This window comes from Sinohyriopsis cumingii, chromosome 13 (assembly GCF_028554795.1).
Source record: "Sinohyriopsis cumingii isolate HCF-2022 chromosome 13, ASM2855479v2, whole genome shotgun sequence".
NCBI classification, from domain to species: Eukaryota; Metazoa; Mollusca; class Bivalvia; order Unionida; family Unionidae; genus Sinohyriopsis; species Sinohyriopsis cumingii.
Genome location: NC_142973.1, coordinates 78,591,519 through 78,611,314, shown reverse-complemented (window position 1 = coordinate 78,611,314; position 19,796 = coordinate 78,591,519). Strand labels below are relative to the sequence as shown.

General features: G+C 35.9%; 1 protein-coding gene across 2 annotated transcripts in view; it reads left to right on the top strand.

Annotated features, from left to right (window-relative positions):
* Positions 1-19,796, top strand: part of LOC149785868 (puratrophin-1-like) — a 332,239-nt gene that overhangs the window by 179,018 nt on the left and 133,425 nt on the right. The window contains exon 4 of one of the 2 annotated variants that reach the window (XM_089979848.1): positions 18,519-18,674. In XM_089979848.1, the coding sequence (XP_089835974.1) occupies positions 18,519-18,674 (156 nt within the window). Of the gene's footprint in view, positions 1-18,515; positions 18,675-19,796 lie in introns of both variants that reach the window. The other variant, XM_089979847.1, reaches the window with a different exon arrangement.

Genomic DNA, 19,796 nt, shown 5'->3' with positions numbered 1-19,796 from the left:
TTATACAAAATTCAATTAGCCATTATGTTACATTGATTAAACAAATTTCATCATATACCATATATACTCATATGTAAGCCTGTTCGCGTATAAGCGGAATCCCCTATAATGAACAGGTATAAACACTAAAAGGTTCATGACCCATGTATAAGCCGACCCAAAACTCCAAGATGTCATAAGATGCACGTGGCAGTAAGTTCTAAATGCATTTATTTAGACAAAATTATATTAACAAAAATTACAATCAACTTGTCGTGGGGTTGGCACGTATGATTATTAAAAAAGAAATGGTATAAACTTGTTTGAAAAGTAATTTACTTAATTTTCTGTTTTCTTGTTGTTTCTGCCTAATTTAGATTTGTGCATAATTTGAGCGAACGATGACAAGAATTGAGCAATCGCGAGTTGCGGTAACATTACCTCTTCCTTTTGACTCAATTATTGTTTGTTTATGCATTATTGCATTGGACATTTCATATCAGTGCACCAGTAATTACTTTTTTATTTTGCCTAGAAATTGTAAATACTTAACATTAAAATATGATATCAGTATTTCAACTCAATGAACAACATCACGGTTTCATTCAGCTCTCGCAATTAGGCTACTGAACGTATTTACATAATGGCGTCACCGCCATGTACATTGTAGGTTTGAACATGCACTAAATTGAAGTACATTCCGCTGAATGAAGTACATCCCTTGCAGTCAAATCATGGCACCACTGCACTAAACTTTAATGTCATCTCCAAAATACAATAATGAAGTTTTAGAAATAACGCTTCGAAAATTAAGCTATCACTCTAAGAGCCAGGAGAAGAAAGAAAGAAAACTCTTTTTTTGATCGCTCCACACCTGCCTCTTGATTTCATAATATCTCCCAATGTTTGCAGAGACCTCCCAATTATTACATTGTCTTTTATTTTCTCATTTATCCTAAAAAAGACAAGTCCTAAATAAATAGATATATCATATGCAATCCACAGAAGCCATGTTTTGTTGTATCACCTGTGAATATTGTTCTGATAAAATAATTACTAGAAAGAATTTGAAGTTGAAATATTATTCACGAGAATTGATTAGTTAAAACCTCAACACCAATACAAAAATCAGAAAATAAACCAGAACAAAATATAAACCACAACAATAAAATTGTCGACAATTAATTTCAATCCCAAGAATGATCACTATGAATGTCTTAACTCCATATGCTATAGCGACATTCCCACAAAAGAAGCATGAGCGAACATCTGGCATTTTTTTATACCGTATATACGGACGTTAATTACTATTGTTAAATGAAAAGCAGGAATGAAAATACATACCACTCATCATATGTGTCCTCAAAATAAAAACTAATTTAGAATATGTTTTATGTAAACGATGCTAAATACTTTATGAGTTGACAATAATGGGAATAAGGTTGGACATACAACAAGGGGAAAATAGTTGCCACATGTATGGTAGCGTGAGCCTGTCTTTTTAGGTACCTTTAGTTCAAAAAAATTGGGAACCCTTTATTTGCTAATCAATTGCTGGTGCTTGCAAAACACACAGTCGTGCAGAACATGGTTTCTTGGAATTATGACGGAATTTCACAAAATAGTTGCATCAATGAGGATTAACTTACAATTAGCTCCGCTAGCTATCTTGCTTGTTTGTTAAAGACTAACCTTTAGCTATTATCCAGTTTGGTCACAGCTGACCAGAATATGAAAATAGGTCACATCCTGTGGGGAAATAAGGCGTGTCACAGGGAGAAACGGCGCGTCCTTTGCGAATTTCACGCATATTGGACCTGGAAGATCGATCAATATTTAGTGAAAATAAGGCTTTAAAATGATACCAAAAAAAAGTATTCAGTCTCACTACTTGGCTTTTGAAAAGTAGACAGGTATGCCCTACAGTTTTACAAAATTACGGTAATCGTGTAATATTATGGACTGAAAGGCAATTACGCGTCCATGTACTAGTTATAGTTGCCGGTCAAAATTCCCTCTTAACACAAGCTACTTTCATGATTTTAATGATTAACTGGCCTGTATTGGTGTCGGAAAACAAAAGACAAATCTGCCAACTATCAACAGAGGAGACGCTGAAACATCAAGCTTTCCATTGTGTGGAAAGTTATGATGTTGTTCAGCCAAAACACAAAACTAAAATAGATTGGTGATGATTTTATCTGATCTATAATGATAATTTTTGCTTGGATTATTACCATTCATCATGAGCATGTAAGTTATGCTGGTTATGTGCCTTGTACAATCAAACGTGTGTGCCTTTTCATAAATATTACCTCAGTTTGTAGGATTGTTTATATCATTGAAAATGAGTAAGTCATGAGCGTGTGATTCAACGTAAATTAAACAGCTAGACTAGCTGAAATGTTATCTGGAAGAATGCAGTTTGGTAGAAACAATGAATAAAGCAAAATCTGCATCTAATATGTTTGGGAATAAGTAAGGATTTCATTGACGCTGTGCATGCTTTGCACTGTGCAAGTGTTATACAGTACTGTATAGTTAGGCTGGTCTCCCAGGTAAACTCAACTGGCCCGCAAATAATGAAGTATGTATTTACCTTTATTTAATTTCATGTTGACGAAATCAGAAAATATGCACATGCAGAATAATAATAAAATCAATCATAGTACTTTATAATAGTTTAATATATGTTGGGTCACCGAAAATGATTTTTTTTTTGTCATGCCTATGTCTTAGGACACGGAAAAGAACTATTTTTTGAGTCCTAAGATTTAAAGCCAATACAGTAGTCAACAAACAGACTTAAAAACTAAAGTTTAGACATTGGCTCCTCAGATAAGCCGACTCCTCTTCTTCCAGGCCTTTATTTTTTCCTAAATTATCTGGATGATACGGCTGTCAGTATCACTTGGTTACTTCTGGTGTTTTCTAAATCACTGTTGATGATAGGTCAGCATTGTCATATCCACCCCACCCCCCGCTCTAACCTCTGTGGGTCACCGACCATCTTGGTTATAGACAGTGCTCTTTTCTGTGGTTGGTTCAGCTATGGAACTACTTTTTTCCCCCGTAAAATAAAAATACATTACCCAATCTGAATACGGGTGTGTGGTGTGTGTAAACAATATTTCCACTCTCTTTTACGTCGATATCATCTATCAGAATTCAACAGAACTAAGCTATGGTCATTTAGCAGCCTAATACGATACACACACCATGCAATCATAAATTAATGTTTTGTTAGTGGCTAATTGCATTCCACTGGAACATGGCATAACTAGACCTCTTTGACAACCCTTACACCCCACGGAGGTTATAAATTGCTAGATGTACTGTTGGTAAACACATTCCTAATGCTAACAGCACTGATTCTTGGTTGAAAAGAATTCACAACTTAGTTACACAAGTGAATTAATGGACTTCACTCCTTGTCCGAACTATGTTACTTTGTTAATGAGCGATTCATTGACATACATTTGCAGACATAGAAAAATCAGTTCTCATGATACATAAAAATGCATGATATTCCTACAATATGTGATTTCCATTACATCTGAATGAGGTAATTCAAACAAATTAATAAAATCCATGAGTGATATAAAATTCAAGACAAAATGCGTGTACCCTGTAAACCATTAATTTCTGAACTCAAGGAAAACTGAGCATGAATTTTAAACAAATAAGTGCAGCAAATAATTACAGACTTGAATCAGTGAACATACTGTATGCAAACTGAGACAATACCTTTGTGCCTTCCTGAGTTTTCACTCACTTATTATCAGAGAATTCTCTCTGTCTCTTCTCTTGTTTCGGGTCTCTCAAATTTCCAGACCCCTGTCTCTTGGATAGTCTATTTAATGAGAAAAGTACTTTTTACTAATCTCGGAGCCATCTTCCCCTTTTAGCAGAAAAATTCAGACTGACTAATATCGTGAGGGAGACATTAAAACCTTGAATTTCATCTGGGAAACATACCTCCATGTTTAGCATAGCAAATCAGAATTACTTTTTCTAACTGCCAAAGTTTTAACACTCCCATCAAAGTCAGAATAATCCTCTCAGGTCCACCTTTATTAATAACTATTCTGGAAAACATAATTTTATGACACCTGTTTCAAAGGCCAATGGTTTCCCACAAAATAATTTGCTCTGGCTTGTCTCAACATTGTCATTCCCTACACTTAGCCCTACTTTGACATATCGATGAGACTGTTATTGAATGGACTCTAATAATTAAAATTCAGTTCATGCCCCAAGCAGAGCAGATGTAATTGCTCGCAGTCAACAATTTGATGCGAGTCTAGCCCATATGTCAAACTTAATGTGCATGTGGAATGCCAACCACAACAGAATGTACTGTGAAATTATCTCTAAAAAATTTTGCTCCATTACAGACCCTTTGGGGTATTTTTGTTCTGTATAAAGTTGTTGGTCATGTTTCATTTTGTTTCTTCTATTTTCTGTTGCATGAAATAGTTCATATTTATCCACAAAAATTATAGTTCTTGATCAGCTGGCCAATGATCATATATACAGTATTGAAATAACCATATATATTGACTGGTGCATAATTTAGTTGCTGTAACTCACAAGTTAAGTTATTGGACTCATGAACAGGATGGTGATTGTACAATTTCAAAATTGGATCAGCTTGGATTGGCTACTGTGGCAAGTCTTTGGGAAAGGTGTTTTATACTTGTTGCCTCAAAGTGATATAATCTTTAGTGTGTTGATGTGCCATAAAACATCCCCAAAACAATACTGGTATATTATGAACAGGCAACTGCAAAGACTATAGACACAGCGCTACAGGTGTATTATGTGTCATCTATCAGACTTTGGTTAGAATTGTTTGCATGGAATTACTATTATATGAAACAACATAGACCCTGACTGTCAGTACAGTATGCAGCACTGAATATGACCTGGATCTGTGCTTTTTTAATTGCCTTATTATATGACCTTGATCTGTGTTTTATTTTTGGTTTTATTTTTGGTTGCTTTATTATATGAGGTGGATCTGTATTTTTTTGGGGTTGCCTTATATAGCAATCACTCATTCTTCTGTCAGTTCATCATGGTATTGTATATTTAGATCCAGTACAGTCTGTTAGGCAAATTTTTGTTTGATGAGGCAGTAATAATTCTGACATTTTCAATAATGAATCAATGCAACTTATTTTCTCCCCTATAACATGTACACAATTGTTGTGAGTGCAGACCTGATCTGTTGTCACAGCTCATATCAGATCAGTGTCTACCCTATTTGCTTAAAATGATTAATGCAGACCCTGATCTACTATCCCAGGAGATTATTGTCTATTTCTTTTCCTTAAAATGGTAAGTGAGATAGATGATGATCTAACATCAGAGCTTACAGTTTCTCCCTTATATGCCTGAAATGTCAAAAGTTTATAGATCCAGATCTAGTGTCACAGCTTACAGTATCTTCCTTATTTCCTTGAAATGGTAAGTGATATAGATCCTGATCTAGTCTCACAGCTTACGATGTGTTCCTTATATGCCTGAAATGTCAAATGTTGATAGATCCTGATCGATTGTCACAGCTTACAGTGTCTCCCTTATTTGCTTGAAATGGTAAGTGATATAGATCCTGATCTAGTGTCACAGCTTACAGTATCTCCCTTATTTGCCTGAAAATAAAAGCGATTAATGTGCACCTTGATTTGCTTTGAGTGCTCATAGCAGATTATTGACTGCCATGTTTGCCTGAAATGATAAGTAAACTGACCTTGAACTACCAGCGCATAATGATTGCAGATCATGGTTTACTTTCCATGGTTGCATGCATGTTGTACATGGTACAAAGTCTGGTCATAAGGAACTGTGCATATAATCTGCAGGCTTGCTAATAATCTCTGTGGAAAGAAGCAGTAATAGTATACTCTTGGTAGGACTGTGTTTTAAAATGACAGTATGCATGTGGGAGGACTGTGTTTTAAAATGACAGTATGCATGTGGGAGGACTGTGTTTTAAAAAGACAGTATGCTTGTGGGAGGATTGTGTTTTAAAATGACAGTATGCATGTGGGAGGACTGTGTTTTAAAATGACAGTATGCTTGTGGGAGGACTGTGTTTTAAAATGACAGTATGCATGTGGGAGGACTGTGTTTTAAAATGACAGTATGCTTGTGGGAGGACTGTGTTTTAAAATGACAGTATGCATGTGGGAGGACTGTGTTTTAAAATGACAGTATGCATGTGGGAGGACTGTGTTTTAAAATGACAGTATGCATGTGGGAGGACTGTTTTAAAATGACAGTATGCATGTGAGAGGACTGTGTTTTAAAATGACAGTATGCATGTGGGAGGACTGTTTTAAAATGACAGTATGCATGTGAGAGGACTGTGTTTTAAGATGACAGTATGCACATGGGAGGACTGTGTTTTAAAATGACAGTATGCATGTGGGAGGACTGTGTTTTAAAATGACATTATGCACATGGTAGGACTGTAGTTTTGGGAGGAGCCTAGTTTTGAAATAACAGCTTATGCATATGTAAAAAATGATTAGATATGCTAATATGCTAATCAGATATGCTCTGCCCCTTTAGAGATTTTTGTTATGCACCCAGAGTTTCCTGTTAAAATGGCAGAATCATAAGAGAAGACAGGCACCATGTCAGCGTCTCTTTTGCATATTGCTGATAACATTTCAATTGAATACTTACCTGGTCGTAATAAACTTTGGAGTCTAAAATTACAATCTGCATAGAAGTAAAATGCTGAAGAACATACCTTCTTGCTGTTTACAGATTGAAATCACAGACAGAAAGTTGAAAGATGTTATTGTAATGCTGAGTGAGAGCTTTTATATTTTATATTTTTATAAATTATATTTCATTTTTCAACAATTTAATATCTGAAATGATGGCAACTATTTCTCAAGAAAATAAAGTGCACAGATGTCACTCCAGCATTTCCATGACTTGAATCTAAAACAACACCACTAATGACAAACAAAAGCAAAACATCCAGATCACTGTATCTTGATTTATGTCACCGGGAAGATTTAATGCTCACTGTTATAAAAATTGCAATTTTGACATGTATTGGTTGTAAAACTAATTAATAATGTATAAACACTTCCACCGACATTTCATGGCTTGGTGTAAGAAGCATGTTTCAGATACATACACCGATAAAGTTGATTTATTTTACAAAGTCTCTACATGATTTCCAGCTACATGAATACACTCATCCTGAAATTTCTCAATAAAGAAAGGTCAAACACTCAAATCAGTAGATACATATACATGTATAATAAACACATTCTACATACATCCACTTAGTTTAGGGTGTGACAATTGTTATGGTTGGGGTGTGGGGCTCCCAGTATTTTATTTAAACTATTACAGAAGTTCCACCCAGGCTCTATTTTGTTGGAAGTTAAATTTAGTGAAAGATGTAAAGCTCCGAGCCCCCAGTCAGCAATGTCGATGGTTATATAGTTAAATATACAAAAAAGGTTTAAATTCAACGAATAACAATTTAGTAACAATTCATAAATCAAATGACTCTAATTTCCAACTACACTCCTTCCGCTCGAACCTTTAATAAGCCTATTGCATCACTTGATTAACAGTGTGAGATTGATTTCCCCCATCCTTGTTTATCTACTCATCTGTCATATCCTTTCTCTCTCCTATTTCTCCCATATCCTGACTTCCTCCACAACCTTTCTCCAGATACTTTCTCCTCGTCCTCGACTTTCTCTTGACTCCTTCTCCTCCTCTCCACTTCCTCCCACGACTAGACTTCTGTTGACTTTGTCTCAGCTACCGTCTCAATTCCATCTCCAACTCTTGACGACTTGGGACCCAATGGAACCAGAAGTTCTCTGTTCCCTAAACAGCTTCCTGTGAAAACACAAGGACAGTACAGTCTTTTTCCTTAGCCCTCTCATCTCACACTACACACAGCCTATCATCAGATAACAGCTATTAAATTTCTTTGGTCATGCATTCATTCAGATTGAGATAACCATATGTTCTTGTATGGTAAAACAAACGTCACAACACAACATGGTATCAATTACTTCTTATACATACATCAATAAATTGTGTCACACCAGTACACATTCTTAATCCCGTTATACTAAACAATATCACAATAATCAGGCACATTTCTTTACCATACAACTCATACAGAGTACGCAAATGTTCAAATATCCATGCTTTGATATATGCATAAGTCCATAGTAACTAATATTACATACTTCAACCGTTTTCCAAATTCACAATTCAAGCATGTGTAAATTCTAACATAATGTATTAATAAATGTGCTGGTTTACTATGAAGTAACCTAACAGTGACTTACAAAATTAATTCTGACCACAAGCTAACAATCTACATACTTCTGCCACGCATCTAATAATTCTCTACGTAAGGCTCAAGCCCATTTCTCCAATATACATGTAAATGAAACACTACAAAGGTAATTCTACATACTAAATTATCCTAGTAATTAAGTGTACATAATGCCATAATATTCTGCAAAATCGAGCAAATAACACTATCCTTTTCAAAGCTTTGTCTTTCCTTAAAATCTTCCTCTAAGTTTTCCACCAAATTATGGAGTAAATCCTATTGATCAGCAGTCTGTCTAGGCGAATACTAAATTTTCTCTTACAAAATCGCTCATTAACATTTGAGTCTGAATTGTAGTTATGCCATCTATCTCAGTTTTTGATTGGATATTGCTGTGGACACATCCAATCAAACTTAGTTGACAATGTCCCTCTTGCTGTCTGTCAATGTGACGATGGACAAGAACACACCTTGTTCACCTTGTGGACTTTCCTTTGATCCTTGAACAAACTTTTAACATATAGGTGTAATAACGGCAAGCCTATGTTAAGTGATGCAATCAGTCACCTTTCCAATTCATGTTTCTGGTCTCTGGCTGGTCATGGTAAAGCTTGCATAGGAGTTCAGCACTAACCCAGTGGCAATGTTTAGAGCTCAAACACAACACCCTGGTAATATTCCCAAGACAGGTAGATTATAACTTATACATGACTTTATAGCTGGGACTTAGCAAACGTGACATGGGGATTATAGAAAATCTTACTAAACTTTTAAATGATAACATTATTGTCTATAATGCTACTTATACGTTGTTACCTTTGTGAAATCTAAACTTAATTGCCTTTGAGTAAATGGCTCTGTGTTGGTTTATTCTGAAGATATTTCGCCATTCTTGAGATCAGTATCATGCTTTGATCCATGATTTCACCTTTTCCAAATCATGTTTTTACAGATATCTCTCATCTGCGTTGTTCAATGTCCATGCAGCAGTATTTTCAACACACATTTGTTTGTGGTTAAAACATAGTGGATGTTTATAGTAACATTGAAATTTTCTCTGAATGGTCACATTACTTGTTGATTTGGTTGACAGGTCAGATCGATGCTTTGCTACAGAGGAACACTTGTGTTACAGTTCTGTGGCTTATTTGCCAGTTCTGTTGTTGTTGTGGGGTTTAACGCCATTTTTTCAGCATATGATAGGCTATGCATGGTGGCCAGTATTAATGGTGGAGGAAGAACCCAGGAAAACCCTGGGAAGAACCACTGACCCACGAGGAGCTACTGGCAAGCTTTCTCACATACCCACATTGGCTGAATCCGAGATTTGAACCCACACAGACAGAGGTGAGATGGCAGCGATCCATAACGGAGAGTGCTTTAGACCACTCGGCCACTTGGGGCCCCTGTCAGTTTTGTAATAATAAAAATAATAATAATGACTTTATTTAAAGAGGGTAACACAATTAGCTAAGAACTAATCTACCTTGTGGCCATCAGACCGCTCTGCTGGCCTAGTGGTTAGAGCATCTGCCTTGGATGTGGGAGGTTGTGGGTTCGATCCCCGTCCGAGTCATACCAAAGACTTACAAAAATGGTACTAACAGCTGCCTTGCTTGGCGCTCAGCTTTAAGAGGTTAGTATTAGGACTGGTCGGCCTGGTGTCAGGATAATGTGACTGGGTGGGACATCATGCTACATGTCTGCGGCATGATGCCCCAGTTCTAGAGATCACTATAAATGGTCACACTGCAGACATCGTAGTGATATGACTGAAACATTGTTAAAGCTACGTTAAAAATCCAGATCACACACACACACCTTGTGGCCCTCAAGACCTTGTAGACCTTGATTAGCCATCCCATCATGCACCAGTAGAGAGGGATATATGCATGCCCCTCAACATTTTTATACCCTGCAAGAAACGCTTCAAGGTCATGATGACCTTTGCCTAAGAAAGAAAGTTGATTTGGGTGCATTTCAGGGTGAGGGTTGCAGCTAATAAAAATAGATTTTACCACTGCATTTAATTCACCACCATAACTTCAACTCTCTTTAAAAAGCATTTCCAACAAAATTTTGTTCCTGCATTATATTCATTTACATAATTGATTTGAGGGTCATTAGGTTGAAATACAAGGTTAGTGTTAAAAATAGACTTTGCTGAAGCATTTAATATTTGGAACATAACTTCTTTAACCAATTTCCAGGAAACTTGTTGCATGTGCGTGTTTTGGCCCAGAAAAGATCCCAAAATATCAAGGTCATGGTTACTAAAATTAGATTTGGTCTTTGCATTTCTGGACTAGGACTGGGGTGTTGCATGCCAGTTGCAGTATATCTTTTTATAATTTGATAAACAAGCATTGTTTTCTCCCAACCTTACAAGTCAAAAGACCATATATTACAGTGTTTCTGAAATTTTAAGCCCAATGGCCGGCCAAATAAGTTTTTCACCAAGAAAATAGGTTGTCTGCTTGTACTTTGGTAATCATTAAACAATTTTGAAAGTTCTATAAATATCAGGGGTGGGCAAGTCACCAAACAGTGCATAAGTGCAGTACATTTGCTTACAGATGGATATCTTCAATGTTGCAATTAACCTATTTGCAGAATGAAAGTTATCTTAACTACTTATTAGACCAGGTGCAATGATTCATCAGTATCAGTATTGCAAGTTTTTCAATGACATTATAGTACATCAATATTTGTACTAATGCTGGAATAATCTCATACATGTTGTATCGCATTGATACATTAATGGTACATTGATGTATTTTCACATGTAGATTATCATTTTTATGTATCATTACATATACATTATCATTACCTACATGTATTAAAGCTAATAAAAGAAAGAAAGCAGCAGAGCATTATGTCTCATCAATAAAAATATTTTCATGCTGTTCTTGTTTTGTGTCCTTGTCCATCTGCTAGATATCGGCTATCCTACAAACTTCTACTCAGAGCGAAAAACTGCCAGTTTGAGACATCATAATCATTATTTTTAGTTGTACATAGTTATATATCATAAACAAATTTTATTTTGAACATTTCTATTTTTGAGGCAAAAATTCAGGTATTCAGTATAATTTGTTGATTTAATATTATAACCAAAAATAACCTTCAGATCCTATCATGCTGTATTTAAGGGTTCCATCAGCAAATTGTTTTGTATGGGATCAAATAATTATGACCGCTCCGGTGGCTTAGTGGTTAGAGCATTCACCTCAGATGTGGGAGGTCGTGGTTTCGATCCCCAATCGAGTCATACCAAAGACTTACAAAAATGATACTAACAGCTGTCTCACTTGGCGCTCAGCATTAAGAGGTTAGTGTTAGGACTGGTCAGCCTGGTGTCAGGATAATGTGACTGGGTGGGACATCATGCTACATGTTTGCAGCATGATGCCCCAGTGCTTGACATCACTATAAACTGTCACATTGCAGACATCGTAGCGATATGACTGAATTTTTTTTAAAGCTATGTTAAAAATCCAAATCACACACACTCAAATAATTACAGTGGTATTGTCCTGTTTGTAAGAAAACAACATTCAGAATCTGCAAAACATGATATACATGTATTGTTCAAAACGGTCATGATATATACATGTATTACTAGTAAAAACTGCCATATATACATGTATTACTCGTAAAAACAGCCATATATACATGTATTACTAGTAGAAACTGCCATATATACATGTATTACTAGTAGAAACTGCCATATATACATGTATTACTAGTAGAAACTGCCATATATACATGTATTACTAGTAGAAACTGCCATATATACATGTATTACTAGTAGAAACTGCCATATATACATGTATTACTCATAAAAACAGTCATGATATATACATGTATTACTAGTAAAAACTGCCATATATACATGTATTACTCATAAAAACAGTCATGATATATGCAGGTTGTACTAGTAAAAACAGTCATGATATATACAGGTTGTGCTAGTTAAAACAGTCATGATATATACAGGTATTATTAATAAAAACAGTCATGATATATGCAGGTTGTACTAGTAAAAACAGTCATGATATATACAGGTTGTGCTAGTTAAAACAGTCATGATATATACAGGTTGTACTAGTTAAAACAGTCATTATATATACAGGTAGTACTACTAAAAACTGTTATATACAGGTATTACCAATAAAAACTCATGATATATACAGGTAGTACTACTAAAAACTCTTATGATATATACAGGTATTACCAATAAAAACTATATGATATATACGTGTATTACTAATAAAAACTATAATGATATATACAGGTATTACTAATATAACCATCATGATATATACAGGTAGTTCTACTAAAAACTGTTATGATATACAGGTATTGCCAATAAAAACTGTCATGATATATAAAGGTATTACTAATAAAAACATTCATGATATATACAGGTTGTGCTAGTTAAAACAGTCATTATATATACAGGTAGTACTACTAAAAACTGTTATATACAGGTATTACCAATAAAAACTGTCATGATATATACAGGTATTACTAATGTAAACATCATGATATATACAGGTAGTTCTACTATAAACTGTCATCATATATACAGGTATTACTAATGAAAGCTGTCTTGATATATAGTCATTGCTAATAAAAACAGTCATGATACATATAGGTTGTACTGGTAAAAACTTATGATATATACAGGCATTACAGTTAAAAGCTGTCATATACAGGTATTAATAATAAAAAACTGTCATGTTATGTACAGGTATCACATGTACTAGAAACCATGCCACATGCTGTGAGTGCCAACATGGAGACTGAGATATTACATGTAAGACAAATGGACAAGCTGTGAGTGCCAACATGGAGACTGAGATATTACATGTAAGACAAATTGACATGCTGTGAGTGCCAACATGGAGACTGAGATATTTCAAGTAAGACAATGAATATGCTGTGAGTACCAACATGGAGGCTGATATATTATATGTAAGACAATGAACATGTTTTGAGTGCCAACATGGAGACTGAGATATTGCAAGTAAGACAATGAATATGTTGTGAGTGCCAACATTCAGACTGAGATATTACATGTAAGACAAATGGACATGATGTGAGTGCCAACATGAAGACTGAGATATTGCAAGTAAGACAATGAATATGCTGTGAGTGCCAATTTTGTGACCAAGATATTACATGTCAGACAAATGGACATGATGTGAGTGCCAACATGGAGACAGATATTACATGTCAGACAAATGGACATGCTGTGAGTGCCAACATGGAGATAGATATTACATGTAAGACAAATGGACATGCTGTGAGTGCCAACATGGAGACTGAGATATTGCAAGTAAGACAATGAATATACTGTGAGTGCCAACATTGAGACTGAGATATTACATGTAAGACAAATGGACACGCTGTGAGTGCCAACATGGAGACAGTAGACTGAACTATTGCAAGTAAGACAATAAATATGATGTGAGTGCCAACATGGAGACAATAGACTGAACTATTGCAAGTAAGACAATAAATATGATGTGAGTGCCAACATTCAGACTGAGATATTACATGTAAGACAAATGAACATGCTGTGAGTGCCAACATGGAGACTGAGATATTACACGTAAGACAATGAACATGCTGTGAGTGCCAACATGGAGACAGTAGACTGAACTATTGCAAGTAAGACAATAAATATGATGTGAGTGCCAACATTCAGACTGAGATATTACATGTAAGACAAATGGACACGCTGTGAGTACCAACATGGAGACAGATATTACAAGTAAGACAATAAACATGCTGTGAGTGCCAACATGGAGACTGTTATAAACTGAAGTCGTTAGGAGTTCCCAGTCTTTCTACAGTTAATGATAATTGTCATGGAGGGAGGACATATTTGCTCAGTTTTACATAATCCAGTCACCATCAGCATTGGATAACATATTATTAATGACAGTAGTTACCCATATATAGGACACCCAAATGAACATTATGTAGTTTGTGGTCAGAGTTGATACATTAGTGCCCTGTGATCACAGTCTCTGTATTACCTGCTTTATAATTAGAGTCTGTGCATTGTGTGCTTTGTAATCAGGGTCTGTGCATTATCTGCCGCATAATCAGGTTATATGCATTATGTGCCTTGTAATCAGGTTCTATGCATTATATGCCTTGTATTCAGGGTTTATGCATCATGTGCCTTGTAATCAGGGTCTATGCATTATGTGCCTTGTAATCAGGGCCTATGCATTATGTACTTTGTAATCTGGGTCTGTGCATTATATACTTTGTAATTAGGGTCTATGCATTATATACTTTGTAATCTGGGTCTATGCATTATATGTGTGTGTGATGTGATTTAGATTTTTAATGTAGCTTAACAATTTTTCAGTTATATCACTACGATGTCTGCAGTGTGCCAGTTTATAGTGATGTCTGGCACTGGGGCATCATGCCACAGACATGTAGCATGATGTCCGACCCAGTCACATTATCCTGACACCAGGCTGACCAGTCCTAACACTAACCTCTTAATGCTGAACACCAAGCAAGGCAGCTGTTAGTCCCATTTTTGTAAGTCTTTTGGTATGACTTGGCCGGGGATCGAACCCTCGACCTCCTGCATCTGAGGCGGATGCTCTAACCACTAGGCCACCGGAGCGGTCTATGCATTATATACTTTGTAATCAGGGTCTATGCATTGTATACTTTGTAATTAGGGTCTATGCATCATGTACCATGTAATCAGGGCCTATGCATTATGTACCTTGTAATTAGGGTCTATGCATTATATACTTTGTAATCTGGGTCTGTGCATTATATACTTTGTAATCAGGGTCTATGCATCATGTGCCTTGTAATCAGGGCCTATGCATTATGTACATTGTAATCAGGGTATATGCATTATGTGCTTTGTAATCAGGTTCTATGCATTATGTGCCTTATAATCAGGTTCTGTGAATCATGTGCCTTGTAATCAGGGTCTATGCATTATGTACTTTGTAATCAGGGTATATGCATTATGTGCTTTGTAATCAGGTTCTATGCATTATGTGCCTTATAATCAGGGTCTATGCATTATATACTTTGTAATCAGGGTCTATGCATTATATACTTTGTAATCAGGGTCTATGCATCATGTGCCTTGTAATCAGGTTCTATGCATTATGTGCCTTGTAATTAGGTTCTGTGCATCATGTGCCTTGTAATCAGGGCCTATGCATTATGTACTTTGTAATCTGGGTCTATGCATTATATACTTTGTAATAAGGGTCTATGCATTATGTGCCTTGTAATCAGGGCCTGTGCATTATGTACATTGTAATCAGGGTATATGCATTATGTGCCTTGTAATCAGGGCCTGTGCATTATGTGCCTTGTAATCAGGGCCTATGCATTATGTGCCTTGTAATAAGGGTCTATGCATTATGTGCCTTGTAATCAGGGCCTGTGCATTATGTACATTGTAATCAGGGTATATGCATTATGTGCATTGTAATCAGGGCCTGTGCATTATGTGCCTTGTAATCAGGGCCTATGCATTATGTGCCTTGTAATAAGGGTCTATGCATTATGTGCCTTGTAATCAGGGCCTGTGCATTATGTACATTGTAATCAGGGTATATGCATTATGTGCCTTGTAATCAGGGCCTGTGCATTATGTGCCTTGTAATAAGGGTCTATGCATTATGTGCCTTGTAATCAGGGCCTATGCATTATGTGCCTTGTAATAAGGGTCTATGCATTATGTGCCTTGTAATCAGGGCCTGTGCATTATGTACATTGTAATCAGGGTATATGCATTATGTGCCTTGTAATCAGGGCCTGTGCATTATGTACTTTGTAATCTGGGTCTATGTATTATATACTTTGTAATAAGGGTCTATGCATTATGTACTTTGTAATCTGGGTCTATGTATTATATACTTTGTAATAAGGGTCTATGCATTATGTGCCTTGTAATCAGGGTCTATGCATCATGTGCCTTGTAATCAGGGCCTATGCATTATGTACTTTGTAATCTGGGTCTATGTATTATATACTTTGTAATAAGGGTCTATGCATTATGTGCCTTGTAATCAGGGTCTATGCATTATGTACCTTATAATCAGGGTCTGTGCATTATGTACCTTATAATCAGGGTCTGTGCATTATGTACCTTATAATCAGGGTCTGTGCATTATGTACCTTATAATCAGGGTCTGTGCATTATGTACCTTATAATCAGGGTCTGTGCATTATGTACCTTATAATCAGGGTCTGTGCATTATGTACCTTATAATCAGGGTCTGTGCATTATGTACCTTATAATCAGGGTCTGTGCATTATGTACCTTATAATCAGGGTCTATGCATTATGTACCTTATAATCAGGGTCTGTGCATTATGTACCTTATAATCAGGGTCTGTGCATTATGTACCTTATAATCAGGGTCTATGCATTATGTACCTTATAATCAGGGTCTGTGCATTATGTGCCTTGTAATTAGGTTCTGTGCATCATGTGCCTTGTAATCAGGGTCTATGCATCATGTGCCTTGTAATCAGGGTCTATGCATTATGTGCCTTGTAATTAGGTTCTGTGCATCATGTGCCTTGTAATCAGGGCCTATGCATTATGTACTTTGTAATCTGGGTCTATGTATTATATACTTTGTAATAAGGGTCTATGCATTATGTACCTTATAATCAGGGTCTATGTAGTTGACTCAAAATTGTAAGTAGGATAAATAATGTATAGATCCTAGTCTGTTGATGTATTTATGCTATATGAAATTTCTGGGAAATTGCTGTTCATAGTTGTATGTTTTTTTATATACGAGTTGATATATAAATGTTATTAGTAAGTTGAATCTGATAGGTCAAAGGTCAAGGCTAGAAAACACCAGAAAAGTGAGATCAAGGCAAGATTGTATCAGGATTTGAGTGGATATTTATGGTACATCTGATTTTGTGCTGTGATCTCCAATATATACTGTATGCATGTATGTATGTATGTATGTATGTATGTATGTAATTTAAGGCACATCAGCACAGCCTGGCCTTATAGTACCAGTTAAAGATCAAGTTCCACAATGTAAAGATATACAAGTTACACAGAAAAATTACTTATGAAAATGAGCCTTTTCAAATAAATGTAAACATATAATCCTATAACTCCAAGATATAGATGGTATACCAGTCAAACTGCATCATGCTGAATTGATTGTACTATACCAGACTGATAAGTGATTGCTGTTACTGTATATACCACCCATACTGAGTTCTTGCATACAATCAATAACAGTGGCTACACAAGAGCTAGATTTTGTGAATACCTCATGTAAAGGCTGTATTGTACTGTACATTCATTTGAATATTATTTCAGGAAAATATGATACAGAGTCATGAAATGGAACAAATAGATTGTCTTGTAGAGTTGAGCAGTGTGTCTTATTGATCATGTACTAAGTGTCCAAAAATTTGCTGAGATTTCATTTTTGATCAAGTTGAAAATGTGAAGCTGAAATTGCAAACTGCAAAATACTCAAATGTTGGATTGGTTCTCTTTTCCATATCACAAAATTCATTGATTTTATTTTTCATTTGAAGATGCAAAATAAAATGTTTGGATATCTTGCAGACGACGTTTCTAGAGGTTTTAATTTTCAGCACTGATTCCACGTTGATTAGCATTCAGTAATAACATGTACTGGTGGGTTTATGTAATTGGGAGCTGTAGGAAATGTCAGTGAAAACTACTGCAGTGAGTTTTATCTGGCAGTACTATTTGCCAGCTATTATCATCAGCAACAACAGAAGCCATCAACACTGTATACTGAACTCTACTGATGCTGCAAGTCTGGCAGTGTGATGATGAGGAAGCACATGTTGTAGACCAAACAAAATATTCCAAATGGATTTTATTTTCATATTTCTGCAACATATACTGCAGCCTGTTGCCATGCAGAGTTCAAATGAAATAACTGACCTAACTGAACCCATGGTCAGAAGTCATTCAGATAGTTTGTTGTGTGTAAAACATCATGCAAGTCAAACACCAAGAGTGAGACTTCTTACTCGTATTTTACAGATCCTGCATCTGGAGAAATGCTTTTGTCCATGTGGATTCAAGGATGATTATATTGTACTGCCTGATACAATCCCTACTCTTCAAACTGGTCATGATAACAATGCAGTAAAATGTCTTACTTGTGTTTCAGCAGAATCAAGAGAGAGCAGCAATGTCCGTGAGGTGGATAAGCCATCTTGTTGTCCCAGATTAAGTGCACGTCTTCACCAACATCGTCAATTAGATGTTCCAAAATCAATCCTGGATGTGGACTATAATCTTTTACAGTCAGGAGTGGCTGTTCTTCCAGGTACGATATGCAACCATTTTCTTAATCTTAGATTTTCCCCATTTTAAAAAGAGTTTTCATGACATCATTTTTCTCACATCCCCAGTTAGCATAATTAAGGATTCTCCGGGAGTCATCACCACATGGAAGACCTTAACACATAACCATTGGATGTCTCCTGTGTATTTGTTGCATCTGACCTATTTTCAGAATGGAGTTATCTGACCCTACCTCATTTGATGTCACATTAGCTCTAGATTCATTGCATTTCTCACTTGTTTTCAGACATCATTACAAACATGATATTATGTCATCAGACTTTTTTTTATATCTATTTCGTTTCCGAACTTAAGTTATCTAAATTTCTGAGTTTACATGGAATTTGTTACTGTGAACAAAATCTATCCAAAAAATCAGTTCCTCAACCTGTCCTGGCACTGATGGACAGTTGGTGGTCTAATCTCACCTATTCATTAAATCTTGCAATTGTTTCAGTCAAGATTGTCTGCAATGCATATGTGTGCATTTTTGAGACTTACTGGTATTTCTCACAGCTGTTTAGTTACAGTCTAATGAAGGGGTCCTTTTGGCAGTATATTTCAAGATTAAATTCTTGTTTGACAACTTGTAAATCAACATGGAATAATACATTATGAATTTTATGGCTGCATATGGCTGTTCTATCAGATACACCAACCAATGAGATGTGACTTTATGTTTATTTACTTATTTGAAGTTATCTTTCATCATTTGACTTGGCCTGAACATCCCTGAAATTTATCATGTGACTGTCACATGAGCAAGAAAGGAAGACTCTATACAACAAATAACCTACAATAGTGGATTTCTGTTCAGTTTATTTAATGTTTGATTAGAATAAAAATGTCTGAGTCACATAAACAAAACAACAAAATTTTAAATGGGCAAATTAGCAGAAGGTGCATTTGATTCAGTGCTGTACCTGATGGAACAGCCATCTGTAACCATGATATTTGAGATGGCCCCAGGAATTAGGGTTGGTGTTTTTTCATGATATTTGAAATGGCCCCGGGAAGTAGGGTTGGTGTTATTCCATGATATTTGAAATGGCCCCAGGAAGTAGGGTTGGTGTTATTCCATGATATCTGAAATGGCCCCAGGAAG